The sequence below is a fragment of the Leptonychotes weddellii genome, chromosome 13, assembly GCF_054177405.1.
Source record: "Leptonychotes weddellii isolate Sample4059 chromosome 13, ASM5417740v2, whole genome shotgun sequence".
Lineage (NCBI taxonomy): Eukaryota > Metazoa > Chordata > Mammalia > Carnivora > Phocidae > Leptonychotes > Leptonychotes weddellii.
This window is the reverse complement of record NC_138381.1, coordinates 67,990,635-68,012,059: the sequence shown is the minus strand read 5'-3', so window position 1 is coordinate 68,012,059 and position 21,425 is coordinate 67,990,635. Positions and strand designations below refer to the sequence as shown.

The following is a 21,425-nucleotide window of genomic DNA, read 5'->3' as shown; positions in this document are numbered from 1 at the left end:
CTGGTGATGGGTATTAAAGAGGGCATGTTCTGCATGGAGCACTGGATGTTATGCACAAACAATGAATCATGGAACACTTCATCTAAAACTAATGATGTAATGTATGGGGATTAACATAAGAATAAAAATAAATAAAAAAATTAAATTAAATTTAAAAAAAAGAACCAGCAGCATGGGATCAAGGGCATTTTCAATGCTCCTGAAAAGGGCACTGCTGAATGTATTTTTAAGCAAGGCATAATAATTAGTGTTGGTGTTAGCCTGACCTGGACTGGAATCCTGGCTCTGCCACTTGCTAGCTATGTGACCTTGGGCATATTAGAACCCTCTAGAAGACTTGGATCATGAGTTAAATGAAGGCATGACCTGGCACAGTACATTCTGAAGTGATATCAATCATGCAAGAGGGTGGTGTGAATACACACACACACACACACACACACACACACCCATTCTCTCTGACTCCTTTCCTCCCAAAAGTCCACATTCTCCTTACAAGACTTTCTCTCCCTACCCCTTACTACCTTCTAGGACTTGTCATCTAGACCCTTCCGTCCACCACAACCATGGCTCCTCTCCCTGCCCCCAAAGAATGCTCTCCTATCAGACACATCTGCTTCCCTAAATGTCAGGTCTAGAATTTTCTCCATCTTGTACACTTCAGAAGACCCCCAGTAAACACAAATCTTCATTCTTTGAGGGCCTGGTGTCAACGTGGTGAACAAGAGGTTGATCCATGCAATCTGGGGTCAAACCAAGAGGTAGCTAAAGACATGAGACCCATCCCCCCACAGTTTAAAAAATCAACTCTGATGATCATTACAAAAGTCCAAAACTCCTCTGGTCCCTGGTAACGTCACTGGCATATGTGTTTGGCCTCCTGTGGTGACTACTTGGGCAACCATGGTGCTCACTGAATAGAATCAGTCCTATCATGTTTGCTTCAGATGATACACACTTTAAATTATCTTGATTTGTGACAGAAGGTCACCCCAGACCCAGGATATGTGTCATGGTGTTTGGGAAGGGCCAAAAGAAATTCACATTCAGAGCCAGGTTTTCACTTTTTTTTTCTTTCCTACTTTCCTTCCTTCCCTCCTTTCTTCCCTCCTCCCTTTTTCCTTCTCTCTCCCTTCCTCTCTCTTTCCCTTCTATTCACTCTCATTCCTCCTTCTCTCCTTCCTTCCCTCCTTTCTTCCCTCCTCCCTTTTTTCTTCTCTCTCCCTTCCTCTCTCTTTCCCTTCTATTCACCCTCATTCCTCCTTCTCTCCTTCCTTCCATCATTCTGTCCTCCCTCCCTTCTTTCTGAGATTCCTCTTTCTTCTCTCTTTCCTTCAGACCAAGAAATTCAAAATTCCTGTACTCCGCGTCACCAGCCGCAAACCAAGCCGGCGAGGCTCCACACTCAGTCTGTCTCGGACCAGCGGAGGATCATCCCCCCAGAGCAGCATGGTCTCCATGAACCCCGGCTCAGATGAGCCCCCGAGTGTGATCACCCAGGGGACAGGCAGCAAGGACATTGAGGACAATGAATCATCTTCAACCAAGCCTGAGGAAGAACCTCTCCATATCAGTAAGTCCCACCTGAGAGCTGACCAAACCGCCTTGCTCTTTGCCTCGAAGCCAGACATCAAGAACCCCTCCTGTTTGACCTCCACCCCCGCTCAGTTAAAGGAGACACAGGGGTCCCCTTGCGCTGCTCAATTTCTTCGGTCCCTTTTCCTTTGCCCCAGTGAAGATTGGAAATATACTCTATAACTTGGGATTATTCTGAGCAATTTCTCTGTGAGAGACAGCTCATGGTGATCAATTGCTCTCTTTAAAATTTTAATAATATATTTTATTCAGCCCAACTTATATAAAATATTGTCATTTCAACATGTAATCAATACAAAATTATTAATGAGGTATTTCATGTCTTTTTCATACTAAGTTTTTGAAATTCGGTATTGACTTTTTAAAACAACTTTATGGAAGTATAATTTGCATACCATAAAATTCACTCTTTTTAAGGGTACAATTCAATGACTGTTAGTCAATTTGCAGAGTTGTGTAACTCTCACCACAATCTAATTTTAGGACATTTCAATCAAGCCAAATGAAAACCTCGTATCTATTGGCAGTCCCTCTCCTTTGCCACCCCCTGACCCCAGGCAATGGTAAATCTACTTCCTGTCTCTAGGGATTTGTCTTTTCCTAGTATTTTATATATGGAAGTTTTATCATTCTGTGACACCACCCCCCACTCCCACCCCCGAACCCCCGGTCTGGAACAAGCTTTTTCAGTGGTTCACAATTTGTGGGACACAGGTTCTTCAGAAAATCCGTTAAAAGGTATCGGTCCTCTCCCCAGAAGAAAATTTATACACACACATATGCACAGTTTTTCATGGTGTTTTAGTAGGAGCCTATAGACTTCCGCAGACAGAATTATAACTAGGGGGTGCCTGGGTGGCTCAGTCCATTAAGCATTTGCCTTCGGCTCAGGTCATGATCCCAAGGTCCTGGGATCAAGCCCCACATGGGGTTCCCTGCTCAGCGAGGAGTCTGCTTCTCCCTCTCCCTCTGCCCTTACCCCCTGCTAGTGCTCGCTCTCTCTCATGCTCTCTCTCTCTCTCAAATAAATACATCTTTAAAAAAATAACAATAATCGTAGCTAGATTCCGTAAGTCATGTAAAAAAAATTATTCTCAGAATTTTCTGGCCTGAGCAGGTATAATAGAAGGAGAGAGGAAAAGAAGGGATTTATGCAGAAAGAGTAGGTAGAAGGGAGAAAAAGAAAGGGACATAAAAGAGGCTGGCCAGTGCAAAATTATTGCCTCTGATGCCTGGGACCTCCTCCTGCCACATCTCCTGTGTCCCCTCAGTTGCACCCAAGCTGAGGCCTGCCTTCTTAGCCAGTGCTTTCTCACTACCTAGAATGCCCATCGCAACTGGGCTGAGCTGAAAAGGACGGGGTGTGGTATAGATTCGAGGAGGTTGAACGAGAGGCGAAGGTAGACAGAAAGCCTGATTGAGACCCTAATCATCAAAACCAAAAATGGGCAAAAGGGCAAAAATCCAGTAAGTGGTCAGGACTCCGAGCAATGACTACCAATGAGAAAAAAATCCCACCCTTGTTAACAGGCAACCATGAAAGGCTCCAAGCCCTGAAAAGCTGTTTGCTGAACAGATTATCTCAGAAAGAGAGGAACTAAGATCAACCATCCGTAGACGTGTGACTCTTACGGATATATTGAACCTTCCTTTCATTTCAACACGTGTCTCCTGATCAGCTACTAAGTGCCTGGAACTGAGAATTACAGTTCCTGCCCTCCCCAAGCTTACATTTTAGAAGGAAGAAGCAGACCACAAACAAGAAAGCTACAAATAGCAGGGTGGTTGCAGGTAATATGTGATCAGAAGATCATAAGACAAGATGTGGGCCAGAGAGAGACTGGTGGTGGGAATGGGGCTAGTTTAGCCAGAGTGGTCAAGACACGCCTCTCTCAGCTCTGACATTTAGGCTGACATCTGAGGATATGAAGCTGGGGAGGGAGGCAGGAGTCGGAGCGGGCCTCGCCTTTGTAGGGTAAGGTAAGGACTTCACAGTGATTCCGAGTGCAACAGGAAGTCTCTGGAAGGCTTTTGGTATAGGAGTAACAGGATCTGGTTTTCTTTTCAAAGGTGTCTGTTATTAGTGTCACATCATGCTGTGTGTCTTTTAACCCCGAAAGCCCTGTAAGTTAAGAAGTGTCCCCAGCTTCAAGAACAGCCTCGAGAATGCGGAAGGAAGGAGGGAGCAGAGGGGGAAGGAAGCTGTGATGAGCAGAGGGGTGAACGGTGCCATCTCTCCAAGCACCCGAGACACCGCAGACCCGTCCCCAATGGCTGTCTCCCTCTCACATCTAACCAGCTGACTGTTCCCATCAGTCCTATCTCCTAAAACTCTTTTGAACCTTCTCTCTTCACTTCCATTACTTCATCTTAGAAAACTGGGGCACGTAGGCTAGATCCTGACACTTATGTTTCGTTTCATACACAAGGCTTTGTTTAAAAAAAAAAAAAAAAAGTGGGAATGATACTTTTTTTTTTAAGATTTTATTTATTTATTTGACAGAGAGAGAGACAGCGAGAGAGGGAACACAAGCAGAGGGAGTGGGAGGGGGAGAAGCAGGCCTCCCGCAGAGCAAGGAGCCCGATGTGGGGCTCGATCCCAGGACCCTGAGATCATGACCTGAGCTGAAGGCAGATACTCAACGACTGAGCCACCCAGGCGCCCCAGTGGGAATGATATTTTAAGATTTGAGAGATTTTACATAAAAATTTTGATTAGAACAACAACAACAACAACACTGTGACAAGAGTGGACCCACAAGCCTGTACAACATTCAACTGGAGCTGCTCCTCTTAGGTAGGACATGTGCTGGCTAGTCTTCCCCAGTCCCCACCAGCCCCTATTACCCCCAGTCATTGCTCCCAATTGGCCAAGTGCATGGCCATTTATTGTCTCATTTGCCCTACTGTTTTCCTCAGAATAAGGATGATAATGATCATGATGATGATAGTACAATAGTTAATGCTTAAGAAGACTTTTATGTATCAGGCACTATTCTAGCTTCTAATATAAACATACTATATATATATATATATATATAAATTCACATATATATATACATAAATGTATATATTTGCATATAAATTCAATGAATCCTCACAACAGTTTTATGCCTATTTTGTAGATGAGAAAATTGGGGCACAGAAAGATTACATTATTTCCCCAAAGTCACACATCTAGTAAGAGATGAGGTCAAAATCTGAACCCAGGCAATCTGGCCCTTATGTCACACTTAATCTCTATGCTTTACCCAAGTCTCTAGAAAAAGTGGGAAATGAAAGACCAAGAGAGAAACTTGATTTTTCTTACACTACCTCATGTCACTCATCTGGTACCTGACCCCTGTAGGTACGTGAGTTTGGAACACTTCCCTTCCCCGCCCATCCACATTCTCATTTCTCCTCACCCACATGACAGCAACAGCCTCGTAATCTCCCTGCTTCCTGTCTTGCCCTCACTTCCCCATGGATTTTTCTCCATGTTGAGCCAGGAGGAACTTTCTGAATTAAAAATCTCATATAGGAGCACCAGGGTGGCTCAGTCAATTAAGCATCTGACTCTTGATTTCGGCTCAGGTCATGATCTCAGGGTTGTGAGATCGAGCCCCGCATTGGGCTGTGCACTGGGCATAGAGCCTGCTTAAGATTCTCTCTCTCCCTCTCCTTCTTCCCTTCCCCTCATCTCTTAAAAAAAGGAGTGGGGGGCACCTGGGTGGCTCAATTGGTTAAGCATCCGACTCTTGATTTCAGCTCAGGTCATGATCTCAGGTTCGTGAGATGGAGCCCCTTGTTGGGCTCCGTGCTCAGCAGGGAGTCTGCTTGGGATTCTGTCTCTCCATCTCCTTCTGGCCCTCCCCCCCCAAATAAATAAATACATAAGTATATAAATACATACAATCTTTTTTAAAAATCTGATATAGTGCTCCCCAGCTTAACATCTTTCAAGATTCCCCTTTGCCTCTAAGACGTTGCATCTGATCTTGTCCCAGGCTGTTATAATAGGCTCAGCTCTTACCATTTCAAACCTTACATCAGGCACTCCAACCTCACCTCACCAAAATGCTTTCCTCTTCTTAAACAACGCACATTCTTTCATGTCATCCTGTTTGCAATGCCCTTTCACCTGTGACCCTTTAGTTTGGTGGACTCCTACTCAACCTTAAAGACCCAGCTCAAATATTCCCTCCACTGTGAAGTCTTCCATGACGCTCCTGGGTTCCCTCCTCTCAATTCTCTTAGGACTTCGTATTTGCTTTTATTGAGCATGCAAATTTTAATTCACAACTGTATCTCACTGTATCAAGTAGGAAGTCCTTTGGGCTGGATACAAAAATCTGAAAATTGGTGGCTTAAAACAAATAAAAGTTTATTTTTCTTACAGATTAAAGAAGGCCAGTTCATGGCTGGTATGGCTACCAAAGGTCATCAGGAACCCTGCTTCCTTCTGTCTTTCTTCGCCACCATGCTCAGCATCATTTTATGATCAAAATGGCTGGGATGGCTGCATGCTAGGCTGGAAGCAGAAGGAAGTAGGTGACGGAGAAAAGTGCTCACTCCCCGCTAAGTGGAAGCAGGCTTCTCAGAAGCCCCATAAAAACATTTCTACTAAACTCTCATTGTCCAGAATTTCATCCCAGGGGCACATCTAGCTGCAAAGATGTTGGACAACTGGTCTAGTAAATGCTTACCCTCACACACACACAAAAGAACACACACACACACAGATGCACACACATACACACACACACTTGTGCACATATTTCTATTACTAAGGAAGACAGGGGAGAGGAACATGAGCTCACTGCTGGTGTGGAACAATGGCGTCTTATTCACCCTCAGCCCTGCACGCAGTGGGTGCGCAACAATGACTGGGAGAAGCATTTCCACCAGAGACCCACGTTCCAGAGAGAAAGTCTTCCTACATCCAACTCTTCATCCTTCCCCTCTACTTATACCTTAACCTCCCTCCCATTTGTCATAGCCTTGACAAAAGTAGATTAATTTCCCAGACTTTCACTGCCTTCTAAAACCTCCTCAAATTTATTCTGAATTCATGAATCCTATTCTGAGAGACACACCATTTGACCAAGGTCTAATTTCCAGGCTGGCTGAATAATGAAGTCTTTGTGGAGGCAAATCACTGGGGACAGCAGGTTATGGCCTCTCTGTGGACTGAGCCCCTCCCCAAATCAATGGCAAGGGGATTCACAAGAAACCAAAGCCCAGGCCGTTCTTCCTGCCAGTCTTGAAGCTCCCAGTCTTGGAACTGTTAGAGGAGAAACTCATTTCAATAGCAACTCAGAAAGATGGATCCTATGGTGGCTAACGTTCCCTCCACAACACAACCCCATACAACAAAAAGACCTCTGTTTTCCCTCAAAGAGGAAGAAACGAGTTTGGTCACTCAAGAGTGAGATTTGTGGACAGGCTGTGGATGGGAGATGGAGGAGGGAAGTCAGAATTTTTTCCTTCAGTGTATGATCTGGCATTTGAAAACACAGGATGCCACTGTCTGTAAACAATGGATAATGTCATCCCCCTAGCTCTGGGAACTGAGGACCAAGCAGGTTCCTCTGAGTGTGGGCCTCCATTACAGGGCCCTATTCCTCACGGAAACCCAATTTTATGACATCTGCACCCCTTGTAAACAAATGTCTGCTCCCAGGTAGCCTTGAGGAGTAGATGTAGACCTCTGGAGTCCCCAGGCTTTATTTGAGTTCATAGGTATCCAACCTCAGCTACATAATGGATGGAGCTTGATATTGCTGGACACCATATTATTATGGTGTTATTGGCAAACAGGAAAAAAAAAATCTTTGGTGCATTAAGTGAGTGTGGAGCCTTCCTCATGATTCTCTAGGAGAGCTGCCCAACGTGCCAGGTCACCAGGGTCATTTGCTGGTATCCACCCATATGGGTGGTTTGCATATGGGTGGGGGAAGGAGTGGGGGAGCAGTCAGATGTTGCTCCTTGGTTCCAAGGAGATGGGAAGAAAGTGGAGGAACCAGCCACAGCCCCTTTACTAATAAGCTTCTAGACACTCCGCAAGGATTCTGGGATGTACTACAGTGGGGGAGGCGGGCATGATGAGACAACAATGAAGATCGGATTCAGGTCAACTGGAATCATGCCCACAAATTACCAGGAAGATACATTACTTGGGAATGAGGAAGGTGGAGCGGAAAATGGCTGAATGTTGGTGTTCATCACAGCCGAGATGGTTCCAAGATCATTAAGGGGGAACGCCCTTGCCCTAGCACACAGTGACTGCATTCATAAACAAGGCTGGATGCAAATGGCAGTGGGAAGCCCTGGGCTTCACCCCTGCAGGTATGGCTTTTAAGACCTGCACCTGTGTTGACGACAGGCCCCTACGAAAGGGTGCAAAGCCCCACTGGCACTGTCCTCCTTCACTGATAGCCCAAATCTAGCTCAAGTTATCCCAAATCCTTCCCTCTTTTTGTTTTCTCCTTAGCCATTCACTTATGTATTCAGCAAATGTTTACTGGGACTGCTCTATGACAAGCACAGTGCCAAGTACTTGCAAATCTGTATCCACATAAAACATGTAGGACTTCCACGGGCCCACTTTCCTTGAAGCATACAGCTTACTCTAAGTATATTTCATTTTCCAACTTTCGAGTCAGTGTATTAGCTTCCTGGGGCTGCCATAATGAAGTTCCAGGAACTGGGAGGCTGAAAACAACAGGGATTGATTGTCTCACACAGTTTTTGAGGCTGGAATCCAAAATCAAGGTGTTGCAGGGCTGTGCTTCCTCTGGAGCCTGGACTGGGGAATCCTTCCTTGCCTCTTCTAGCTTCTGGTAGTAACTGGCAACCCTCAGCACTTGGCTCTAGATGCATCGTCAATCCATCTGCCTCTGTCATCACAGGTCATCCTCTCCCTGTCTGTCCCCTCGTGTTACAAGGACACCAGTCGTATTGGATTAAGGCCCCACTCCACAGCTATATGACCTCCTCTTAACTTAATAACCACATCTGCAATGTCTCCATTTCCAAACAAGAATGTGAATAATTCACGTTTTGAAATAGTGGGGGATTAGGACATCCACATATCTTTCGGGAAGACATACTCCGACCCGTAACAGTCAGGCACAAAGATGTATTTCTGCACTATGTAAAAAGCAACAACATTAAGTATGCAAGGAGAAGTCATCCAGTGCAAGGAGGAGTGGTGAGAGTGCTGGGGGGCAGGGGGCTGGAGCATGCGCGCCTGCCCAAAGGCCACCATCTGCGTGCAGCAAGAATGAGCCCCACCTCAGAGTCTTTTCCGGGAAAGCAGAAGGTCTGGATTTTTACAGGAAACCTTCCAGTTTTAAAAGGTTAGGATCTACGTCAAATCAAACAAAATATGTGTGAACTAGATTCAGCCTGTGGATCACCAGGTTAGAACTTCAGGTCCATGGGATGAGGAAGGGTTTCCCGAACAAGATGATTTTTTCTCAGAATTGGAAACTGTCCTCTCCGGCTACACCAGAGTGTAAGGTCGGGGAGGGAAGTGAGATGAGACAGGAGAGAAAACAAGCAGCCAGATCCTGCAAAGCCTCAGATGCCACATGGAGGAATGTAAGTGTTCTCCAAAGGGAAAATGACAAGTCATTGGTTTTAAGCAGGTCGGTGACGTCTAGTGTACAACCTGCCCAACAGCTACGGGCTGCCTACACCCTGATCTATCCCTCTCCAGCTCACCACACACAGAAGCAGAGCGGATATCAGCCCCGCCTGCCCTCTAGACAATGACCTCTCATGTTCCCATCAGATTTGCAGAAGCTGCTGGAGATGGTTCGGGAAGATGCCCGAAGGACAGTCACGTTGGAAAATGGGATGCAAAGAAAAGCACCCAGGTACGTTCTCTTGACCCCCAGGGCAGATAAAGGATGTCAGAGTAATAGTGATAACATTAGCCATAGCAGTTCCAAGTTATTGAGCATTTTCTCTGTGCACTGAGCCATGTACTTTGTTCATGTGTATCACCTCCCTGGGTTCTTTCAACAACCCTCTGAGGAAGATACCATTATCTTTATTTTACAAATGAGAAAATGAGGCTCAGAGAGGCTAAGTAATTTGTTCAAGGTCATCCAGCTAATGAACGGTAAAGGCACAACTTGAACGCAGATCCCTCTAATTCCAAAAGGCATCCTCTTAACCACTATGCTGCACTGCTTCCCAGGAATTGTAAGGTTATTTGTCTGCTCTTTTACTGAATAGTTATGAATATGTATGTCCTAGGTGCTAATTATTGCAGGAAGCATTATAAAAGGAAAGCTCAGACCTAAAAGGCTGAATAATAGGGGAATCTCATCTAGTCTGGGATGGGGATGGGAATCAGAGAAGTTTCCTCCAAGGAAGAGACTATAAGAGATTGTGGGTGAGGCGAAAAAAAGAGCTCCCCAGCCAACACTAGGGACAGGTGAACATTTCAGGCAGCGTCTGTGCAAACATGCTCAGAGCGGACCACGGCACCTTCAAGGAGCCAAAATGCAGCCAGAATGGGATGAAGAGAGGCATACGTCTGTCCGGGGACCTTGGAGGCCACCTCAAGAATTCTGGTTTCCTTCCTAAGAACAGTAAAGATGCTCAGAAGTGTCAAGCCAGCGACCAAGGTGATCAGCTCATGGCGTCAGACTTGAACCTGAAAGTGTCCTCCTTCGGGCGGGAAGCCTTGTCCACAGGACTTCTGACCTCGAACAGCCTCAGAGACCACACAGGCTCTATAGAGCTGGAGTTTCCTTCCCAAGTACAGATCCCTCCGAGTAAGCAAATTACTTCGTGAAAATAAATGATGCACTGGAAGAGGTTCTTCATTGCTTTCAGCCTACTGGGATGCCGGCTCTGACTTATTGGTTATTGTTATTGCCATAATTACAGTTCACCAAGTCCCTGCACATGCATCACATCCGCCGCTGCTTGCTAATGACAAATTTGTTCTGCTGCTGCCTTGACTTGCATCAGGGGCTCGGAGGGTGGCACGTGGAGGCATCCCGAGACAGTGTTGGCCCTCCAGGCCCTGGGTGCTCTTCCTGGTTTACCAGCGTCGGAGACCGATGCTAAGGATGAAGCATCAGCTCCATGAGTCTCCCTCCTTTGTAAGAACCCATGGCACGAGCACCAGCGTTGGAGTCAGACTGACACACATCCGAAAGCTAGAAGAGGCCGACTTAGCCTTTCTCTAAACCTCCGTTTTCTCGTCTATAAAATGAGATTGTGCAGCCTCAAAGCACTGGCCTTGGAACCAAGTAGGCGAGGGTGGATGGACCTCCACCCCCGTCATTCAACTGCTGTGTGATGTCGAGCAAGTTGCCTCACCTCTCTGAGCCTGATTCCAATTCTGTAAAATGAGGCTTATTAGCAATAATATTATCTCCGTAAAGCATTATTACTCTTGTGGGAACAATACCTATTTCAATGAGTCATTTTAAGAATTTAGGTGAAATAATGCATTTAACATATTAGCATGGACCTAACGTATTACAAGCACCCGATACATGGCGGTGGTGGTACTCATATTTCACACATAGCATTGCACCCAATCTTCACAGCACGTTGCTGACGCAGGTTTATTAACAACTACCCGATGCCAACGCCCCACCACATGGATGGAGAAGGGCAATGAGTGACTTGCAGAAGGTCCTCAAAAGACAAAACCCCACGAGAACACAAAACTCATCGCGTGGCCTCTGCATTCACTTCAGTGATACAATAACCATGGTGACAGAGCAAGAACCTGTGGAAATTTCCCATCCTCCTCAATTTCTCTGGGAGAAAAATCTCCCTAATCTCTCCCTGAGGCAGCAGATATTGGAGGCTTCTCCGTAGAGCGGCCGACAGACAGTGAGGAAAAGCGGCACATTTTCTTTTGCCCTCCTCACTTTAGAATCTGGATTCCTTTTTCAATTTAGGCCCCACATCTGTTCCCCTCGGGGCTGACTTAGAAATCTGGGGCTTTTCAGAACCCCTAGAAATCAACTGGAGCAGCCCCAGCCTCAAGGCCAGACTGCCCTCCGGTCGTCTTAGTCTCTTCGGGCTGCTGTAACAAAAATACCCCGGACTGGGTGGTTTATAGACAACAGATACTTATCTCTCACTGTTCTGGAGGCTGGGAAGTCCTAAATCAAGGTTCCAGCAGATTCGGTGTCTGGAGAGGGCCGTCCCCATAGATGATTGTCTTCTCACTATAACATTACATGGAGGAAGGGAGCTCCCTAGAGTTTCTTTTATAAAGGCACTAATCCCAATGATGAGGGTTCTGACCTCATGAGCTGATCACCTCCCAAAGGCCGCCACCATCTAATACCCTCACCTTGGGGAGTAGGATTTCAACATATGAATTGTGGGGGCGTGAGGGGGGGGCGCAAACATTCAGACCATAACATCACCTAGGAAGATGACCTTTTCTTAAAATCTTCTACCAGTATTTTCTAAATGTCTCTGAGGATCAGAATTAGCTGGGATGCTTGTTAGAAATACAAATTTGTAGTCTTCATCCCAGACCCACTGAATCAGAACCTCCAGAGGAAACTGTATTTTTTAACAAGCACTTCAAGTGGGCACAATTTCACAGGGTGCTGAGAAATTCTAAGGTCTCAAAATAGGCTCTCTGCACACCTGTATCAGGGGTGTGTGTGTGTGTGTGTGTGTGTGTGTGTGTGTGTGTGTGTGTGTGTGTGTGTGGTTTTAAATGCAGCTTCTGGGGCCTCACTCCAGGCCTGATGTATCTAAATCCCTGGGAGGAATCTGTATTAGTAGCAATCTCTCTCCAGGTGATTCCTGTGCCCAGTAAAGTCTAAAGATCCCAGCTCTAGAAAGAGAATTCTCCACCCTCCCACAGATACTTCCTGCCTCAGGGGCACCGTATGTTCTGTGCCTTATTAAGAGACTCATCTTGCTTTGCAGTATCTTGTCAGTGCTCAGACAAAACAAGAGTGATTCTGCCTATAAAGACATGCAGACCACCCGCAAATCAAGGTAGGATGGCACCCCGCAGTTACAGGGAGATGCAGAGATGTCCCTCAGCAGCCCGTGGGAAGTGGGGCAGGGAGGGGGGACTTTTTCCTTCTTCACTAGAAATAAGCCCCTTAATTTCTAGGGCTGGGGGGTGAGTATCTAGGTGTCTCTCCCCCCACTCAAACGGTATAAAGTTAAAATCCTCCAGTCATGGAGAGATATGAAGCAGGGAGGGTATGGAGTCCCCTACACGACTGCCCTTTCCCTCTTTACTTGGGTGGCCTTTAATGAGCAAAAGGAGGTCCATCCACATTTCATTTACTCATCTTGACTATACTCATCAGTACCCCCCTGTGCCAGGAACTGTGCTAGGTTTGGAGGGATTCAACAGCAAATAGGACAGATGTAGTCTGCCCTCAGAGATACCACTATCTGGACTGGGTGGGGTCATAGCTTTTTTTTTTTTTAAAGATTTTATTTATTTATTTGACAGAGAGAGAGACAGCGAGAGAGGGAACACAAGCAAGGGGAGTGTGAGAGGCAGAAGCAGGCTCCCCACAGAGCAGGGAGCCGGATGCGGGGCTCGATCCCGAGACTCCAGGATCATGACCTGAGCCGAAGGCAGTCGCTTAACCAACTGAGCCACCCAGGTGCCCCTTAGATTAGTATTGAGTGTAAATGATCTTTCAAAGTATCTGCCACAATTGCAACATGTTGTGCAAGTACATCCAATTTCCATTTCTGCTAAAGGTTAGTTGAAATAAAGACATAACCTTTTTTCCATCTGCATTCATGGATGCCTTGAATCCTGCCCGTTAGAGGCGCCTAGAGGTGCCTGGGTGGTCTAGAAGCACCTGGGTGGCTCAGTCGTTAAGCATCTGCCTTCTGCTCAGGTCATGATCCCAGGGTCCTGGAATCGAGCCCTGCAACAGGCTCCCTGCTCCGCGGGAAGCCTGCTTCTCCCTCTTCCCACTCCCCCTGCTTGTGTTCCCTCTCTCACTGTGTCTCTCTGTCAAATAAATAAATAAAATCTAAAAAAAAAAAAAAAGAATCACTGGTCTAATGTGAGAGCCATGAATTTATTAAATAATCCCACAGAGTGAGCCATATAATCATGACTATGGAAAGTGTACTGAAGGAAAAGTAAGGAGGACTGGGTGAAAGGTGAGCACTAGGGGCCTAAGACTGAGTTTGACATTTAAGCTGAGACCTGAAGAAAAGAAGATTTAGCTAGCCTATGGTGGGGATAGGTGGGGATAGGTGGGAATAGCGTTCCAAGCAAAAGGAACAGCCCATGCAAAGGGCCTGAGACAGGAGGAAGCTTTGAGGCACTGAGCAGAAATCAGTATGGCTGAAACTCAGGGAGCGCCAAGGAAAAGGAAGACAGAAGTGGGCAAAGGGTCCTTTGTTGTTTATTTCTGTTTGTTCTTTTATCACAGCTAATACCACTACTTCCCTCATCCCCCACCTCCTCCCTGAGTCACACTGTCAGTGCTAGAAAAGAAGAGAGCCGTCTACAGGAGGGAGGTCAAAGCCAACACAGTCTCCCAAAGAATTCATCTGCATGGGTTGGGGCAGCTGGTTGGAATCCAAACACAAGGACCTCTGGGTACTATTCCTGGGGCCCTACATGTCAGCGAGATGGGATAAGGGCTCCAGCCATCACCTGCCAGAGCTAAGACATCTACATCCAGTCCCTTGAGCCTCTGGGAAAAGCAGCAAAGGGTCAGGACCTTTCTTATGGAGAGGGCTCTGGGAAGTGGCCAGCCTACCGAAGGAAGTTCCAGGTGCTACAGGGCCAGTAGGGAAGGGTCAGCTGCACATCACAAGGATACGAAAAACAGGCTCATCCTCTAGAACCAGACAGAGAAGACAGTCAAGTAAGTTTTCCAAGCATTTGGTAAAAAGAGAGACAGAGCAAGAGAGAAGGTGTGAGACACTGGTGCTGAAGGACCCGGGAGAAGGCACTCGGGAGGGATGAGCATGAGCAAAGGGGCTTCACCCCCTTCTAGGAACTCCGACCATCCAAGTCACAGGAGGGAGTGGCCACTCAAGAAATTCACATCAAGCCCACACCTAGAAAGGGTTCAATGTCATGAAGAGTTGACTGATCACAGATGAGGAGATTGACGATCCAGAGCTGAGGTGCTTGCCCAAAGACTGGGAGGTGTTGGTGCCCGGGTTGGGCTCTGGAGTCAGCTCTGTCTGCCTCCAAAGTAAAGCGAAGTGAGTGGTCAGCTCAGGGTCCAGTTCAGAGAAGAGAATCCTTGAATGAAGAAGCAGTCTGGGGTTGAGAACATCAACATCATGACTAGAAGGACTTGACCATCCCTTCACTGCACTCAGCCCGGGAGGTTACATGTTAATCGGTATAGAGAGGAGAATGGAAGGGCCCCAAGTGAACTTGTCCTCCAGAGGGAAAGATCAATTTTGTACAAATGAAACTGGGATCCAGAAGATACATCATTCTGACAATACACAGAGACAGAAGGTCAAAGTCAGACTAGAAGAGTCAGAGCAGGCAGAACTTGCTGTAGACCATGAAACAGTGTTGGATTTGAGCAGGTGGAGAAGAAACAAGAAGGACCCTCCAGGCAGGGGATATGGGTAGAAGCAAGGACCAAGAGGTGGGAAAAATATACACTCAGTCCTATGACGGGTCCCTTGATTAGCGCCACCTCCCTTCCCTGAATCCTGGAGGCTAGCAGGTGTCATGGGAGCCCCGAAGACACCCTTTTTGCGAAAAGCAGGCTCCACACAACCTGAAACCATCCTTTGTGTTTCAGTGACCGATCCAGCAGTTCAAGTGGGGAAAGCCACACCCAAGTCATCCAGAAGAAGTCTAAAAGGTACGCCAGATGGGCAACAGAACATGCTGGGCAAAGGCACTGTGGCAACCACACTGTCTGTCTCCCCAGGGGTATGGAAATAACTCAGTGCATACCAGACTCCCTGAAGTCATACACACTGCTTAAAGACAAGGGATGCCCAGGGCAAGGGGCTCACAGCCAAGATGCCAATGCGGACAATGGCAATAAATTCCTCCCCTGTGCCAGACGCTGGGTGAAACATTTTATATTATCTTGCTTATTCCCCAAAACCAATCCTATGAGGCGGGAGCATTAACCCATTCTACGGAGGAGCAAACTGAGACCTGGCCAGGTGAGATGTCTTGCCTGAGGCCACACAGCTAAGAAATGGTGGTACTGGAGTCCGAATCTGAGTCTCCCAGCTCCAAATTCCATTTTCATCTCACAGTCCTTAACATTTGCCGGGCTCAAGTGACCGGATGTCTCTCTGTGGGCTTATTTAATGAAGCCTGAACCACCAACCTGATGTTGTTGGGAAGATCTGTCCTTCCTACATCCAGGGGAATGCGAAGGGCAGATCCAGGTGAGGGTAGAGAATCAGGGTGTACAAAGAATCTCCATAGCAGGGCACCTTGGGGCCCAGGGAGTCCAGCCTCATGGGTCTGATCCTGGGACTCCATCTCCTAAGCCCTTTGTATCTGTGTCGACAGCCGCACCAACCGTGACATCATCCACTGCAAGACTGGTGTGTGCAGCTCCATGAGAGCCAAGTTTTACAGCGTGGCCCAGGAGGCCGGCTTCTGTCTTCAAGACAAGATGGAAATCCTCATGAAGTAAGGGCACACAAACATCCATTCATCCAAAGGACATTCATCTAGTACCCAGTATGTGCCCACTGATGTCAGGTGCTGGGGCTTAGCAAGGAATAAGGACATATTTCCTGCCCTCGGAGAGCTTATAGTCTCCTGGAAAATATGGGCAGAAACAAATAACTGAGTTGATAAATATATAGGCACAAATTATAGTCATTGCTATACAGGAAGAGAACAGGGTGCTATTAGAGAAAGCAACCATGAGGACCTAATTTAGGTTGGGTAATCCAGGAGGACTTCTCTACGGTGACTTTAGGCTGAGCCCTGACAGATGAGGAGGAGCTGGTGATGTGGTAAGAAGGTGGAAGGACATTTCAGGCAGCAGGAAAAGGACATACAAAGCCCCCAAGGCATTAAGGGACATGGAAAATTTAAAGAGAAGGGAGAAGGAGGGGGTGAGAGCTGCATTATGCACAGCCGTGGAATGTCACACTTGAGACCTGGAACTTGGTTTTAAGAGTACTGGTGGGCTATTGGAAGATTTCCTTTCCTACTCTGACAACCCAATAACTGTCTCCCTTCCCAGGCTACCCCTTGACTGCGGTGACCATTCACCCCAATGAAATTCATCCATTCCATTACTGTGTTATATTGTGACCCTTTTGTCTCTCACCCTTTGAGCATGGACAGGTTAGCTGTTCCAACTGCTCATTGGGAGATGACTTGCCCCCACCTTCTGGGACCCATCTTATAGATAAGAAAAGTGGGCTCAGAGATGTCTCTTCTCAAAGGTAGTAAAGGTGGAATTCAAACCCAGAGAGTCACATAGGAAGAGGGAAGGAGGGGCGGGAGTTCCAGCGGAAAGTAACAGCAAAGTCTTGGGGGCCAGAAGGGGCACAGAACACCAGGAACTGCCAGTAGTCAGGTGTGGCTGGGGCTTCAGTTGCTTTCATGGTAATCAGAGAGACAGACAGAGACCAGATCATAAAAGGTCTTCCAAGCCCAGCTGTGGAGGTTGAACTTTACCTCAGAACGTTGTTCATGAGCCAAAGTATAAAATGCCAAGCTGGAAAATGCTGTAGAATAATCCACAGCCTTGGAGGGCAAGTTACTCAAGAGACTTTATTCCGAGTAAAATGGAAAGCCATTGAAAGTTGTACACAGGTGAATGACATGTTATGTTTATATTGTAAAGGCTCCTTAGAGAGCTAGAACATATGCCCAAAATGATAAGGGGAGTGGGGAAGAGAGGAACCAACTTGAGTCAAACACCTACTGTGCATCTGGCACTAAGCTCAACACTTTACACACACCTTGTATCATTTAATCCTCACCTCCAAGAGCCAGAACCATTATTACTCTCCATTTTACAGTTAGAAAGCTGTGTCAGTACAATCAAAAGTAGTAGAGAGAGAATGAAGGCTGGTAAAAAAGTGACAGGATTTAGCAAGAAAGGCGCATTTCAGGACCTTGAAGAGAGTCGTGTCATCTTGTGGCGTGAGCCACATTGTAAAATGAAGAGCATCTGAGAGGGCTAAGGATTTCATGAAGAAAACAGTGTTTAAGTCAGATCTCACAGGACAACTAGGATGGATAAAGAAGGGGGTATGATCTTCTTCATCTTTTTCATACAATCTGTGATGCAGGCGCCAAGAAGAGAGAGGTCTCCAGAAGTTCCATTCTTTTGTCATTGTCTCGAATTTTAAGAAGGATATAGCAAAAATGAGGCATCAAGTCTCCATGGTAAAAGGAGATGCAGAAGAAATTGCAGACCACTGGTAAAGATCCTGAGAGCCAGATAAGATGGTCCTTGATGTGGGGGGAGGAAGAAGGGGCTGTTATTACACAATTACATTTGATCCCATTATCCTTCAAGACTGTTCTTGGCCACCAACAGCGCCCCCCCCATCCCAAACAGGCAGTCAGGCAAGAATCCCTCAGTTCCTGAACCACAGATAATCCAACAACTGTATGCTCCATATTTATCTTCTGTTTGATTCAGACTTGCAAATAAGGACTAATTTGCCAGCCCCTTGCAAGAGGCAGATGAGGCAAACCACCTAAAAATTTCTACAAATTGTGAGGTCTATGAGGCAATCCCTATATTCCCCCAAATAATTTGACCCCTTAAGGATATAAAACAAGGCAGGCATATCCTAGGAACACTGTGACCCAGCATGGGGATGATAAAAGAATTACAACAAAAAGCAACACGGATTGAGTGATTACTGGGTGGCAGACATGACCCTAGGAAATTTTCCTAAATTATCAATTTTATTCCCCACAAAAATCCTGAAAGTTACATATGAATCCCCACTTTGTAAACAAGGAAACCTCAAGATTTAAACCCCTGTCTGACGCCAGTCTCTATGCTCATCTGCAATATAGAATTGGAGTCTGCCATGAACCCTATCATGGCACGGTGAGTAAATCAAGATCTAAGAGTAAGATGAGAACATCTAAAAATGTACCCAGAATCCCTTCCATGATTTTAATAATGTGGAATGGGAGTTTACAAGGAGACAGGAATAAATATATACCACAAAATATAAAATACAAAGCAGTGCACATAGCCCAAAGTTAGATGATCAATTTCTTCTTCAAATTCCTCTACAATTGATTCATCTCTATTGGGGGGGGGGATCCTTTTTTTATTTTATTATGTTATGTTAGTCACCATACAATACATCATTAGTTTTTGATGTGCTGATCCACGATCCATTGTTTTTGTATAACACCCAGTGCTCCATGCAGTACGTGTCCTTTTTTCTTTTTTAAAGAGGTTCCATCCCCTGCCTTAAACCCTGGTCATACCTGAACCACCTCCAGGTTGGAATCTACCTTATTTCTACCATCTCAAGAATGGATTACCAAACTACCCTCAGACTCTGTTGCAGCACTCAGAAAGGTTCTCAAAACCCACTGAAACACACAAAGCTGTGGCCCAAGCTTACTCACTAACAGGGACATAGAAAATACACACACAGTTTCCCCTTCCTCGTCCTCCTCCTCCATCTTGGGCATGAGAGCCCCTTGCATCCTGGCAGAGATTCCACAGGTATGTCCGCGTCCTCCCTGGCCTGATTAACTCTCAAAACAGAAGCTTCAGAATCTCAGTGCCCCTTCCTTTCTTGTGGCTTTTCACACTGTCTGCGTGATTAGAAAAACCATAAATGCTTTAAAGCATGCCCTTAATTTGTTTTTTTAATGAGATGCAAATCATGCTCCAGCTTTTACTACCCCTGAAAAAACAAATCTGCCCGATCTGTGGGCCCTTTACATTCAGGAATGGAGGCAGTTCTCCCAGATAAGGACAATGCTGCCCTGGAGACATCACATGAGTGGTAGAAAGAGAGAGTGGGGAGGGAGGACCTGAGATACCCAGACCCACCCCCCAGCAGCTTCCTAACTGGCCCTCTCTTCTTGGGATTGGGAATTAAAGGTACTTTGATCTGCTATCCAAACTCCCTGAGGATCTGAAGAATTTCCACCCCGCCAAAAAGATCCTGGCAAAACTGCAGAAGTTTGGGGAAAACCTGGACCTCAGGATCCGGCCCCATGTCCTCCTGAAGGTGCTACAGGACCTGAGGATCTGGGAGCTGTGCTCTCCGGACATTGCTGTGGCTATCGAGGTAACTACGGTGTTCTGTCCGCTCCTCACTAGGCCTCCGGTGCCCTTATATAGTCATCTCTCAAAGTCCAGGCACTGGTTAAGTACTGCAAACCCAATTAAAAAGACATAAGGTCTCTGCCTTCACGGAGCTCATCATCAAACAGGCGAGGGATTACCACGTGACCTTGGTGGTTGAACTCCCGGGGACATTATATTCTAGGTAAACGGTGCCCCCTGGGGAAACTTGGAGGCTTTAGAGACACATAAATAAATGGACAAGTGAATAAAATAACTAGCAATCATAATAAAGAGCACTCTAAATGTGGCCCGTGGACCAGCAAGCATAGACCTCACCTGGGTGTTTGTTAGAAATGCCGAATCTCAGGCTTCAAACCGTAGCTACCAACTCAGAATCTACATTTAAATGAGGTCCCAGGTGATTTTTATGCACAATAAAGTTTAAGAGCACTGATTTAAGGTATATGTAGAGGGGATCTATCTTAACTAGGGCGTCTGGGGAAGGTGACTTTTAAGCTGAAACTGAACTTGACTTATGGGAGGGACTCATTGGCAGTCAATGGGTTGAGAAGGAAGCAAGAAAGGAGGGGCTAGATTGCAAGGGGATTGGAGAGGTCAGTCTGTGCAGACTGTTGAAAGTCAGGTTAAGGATTTAGGTCTTTACCTTGAGCCTGTGGGGAAGCCACTGAATGGTTTTTAATGGTAGTTTATCATCACCACCCACTCTAGATGTTCCTAGGGCATCAAATGGTATCAACGGATGGGGGAGAGTCACTTTCTTAATTTCATCAGATGGCCTACGTACATTTTTTTTAAGTTGGCTCCATGTCCAGCGTGAAGCCCAACGCAGGACTTGAACGCACGAGCATGAGATCGAGACCCAAGCTGAGATTCAAGAGTCGGACGCTTAACCGACTGAGCCACCCAGGTGCCCCAGATGGTATATGTACATTTTAATAGGGCTTTCAATGTCTCAAGATAAAGATGGGACTCAAATGGTGGAATTCTCAGTCCTCTGGGTGTTTTCATGCCATGCTCGCGCTCCCACAGGCTGACCTGAGTGTATATATGTGGTGCAAGGTCAGGAGTAGGGGAAGGGGGATGACCCTGTGGACAAATTCACAGGTCCAGACTGCACTCGCCGCATCCTGTGAGGCTCCTTCAGGAAAGACTGGTAGACTAGTCCAAAACTCACTCAAGGGCAACTCTCCACTCCCCACTTGCCAGTTATGGGGTCCACCTTCCACCTTCCATTTACGGGGTTGTAGAAGAGGCAATCTCCAAATGGGTAAGAGGAAGGCTGTATGGAGGCTCTGAGGTGAGTTCACCATCCCACCTAGTAAAACTTAGCATGCTCCTCTCCCAGTGAGAACATCAAAGAATGCCTGATAACCAGGATGTGGGGGTCTCTTTATCTAGACCATGTACGAAACCACATTTTGTGTCTTAAAAGGCTTTTTTGGAAGTGAGCTCATAGTTATCATCAATTCTCAAAGAGATCTACAAATGAAAAAATGTTGAAGGACAAATGACATTTTAAAAAAGATATTAAGGATTAGGGCAGAAAGAAAAATGCAGACAGCTGGGTTTTTCTGCTCCCCCCAAATTTCT

The 21,425-nt window shown here is 46.3% G+C and overlaps 1 protein-coding gene across 1 annotated transcript in view; it reads left to right on the top strand.

The window, feature by feature from the left end:
- The window catches only part of CCDC60 (coiled-coil domain containing 60), a 50,755-nt gene extending 32,454 nt beyond the window's left edge, over nucleotides 1–18,301 (top strand). Inside the window, exons 6-11 of the mRNA XM_081800949.1 lie at nucleotides 1,339–1,573; nucleotides 9,377–9,461; nucleotides 12,511–12,582; nucleotides 15,348–15,410; nucleotides 16,082–16,204; nucleotides 17,830–18,301. Of these exons, the coding sequence (XP_081657075.1) occupies nucleotides 1,339–1,573; nucleotides 9,377–9,461; nucleotides 12,511–12,582; nucleotides 15,348–15,410; nucleotides 16,082–16,204; nucleotides 17,830–17,965 (714 nt within the window). The 3' untranslated portion in view covers nucleotides 17,966–18,301. The remainder of the gene's footprint in view (nucleotides 1–1,338; nucleotides 1,574–9,376; nucleotides 9,462–12,510; nucleotides 12,583–15,347; nucleotides 15,411–16,081; nucleotides 16,205–17,829) is intronic.
- The last annotated feature ends 3,124 nt before the right edge of the window (nucleotides 18,302–21,425 follow it).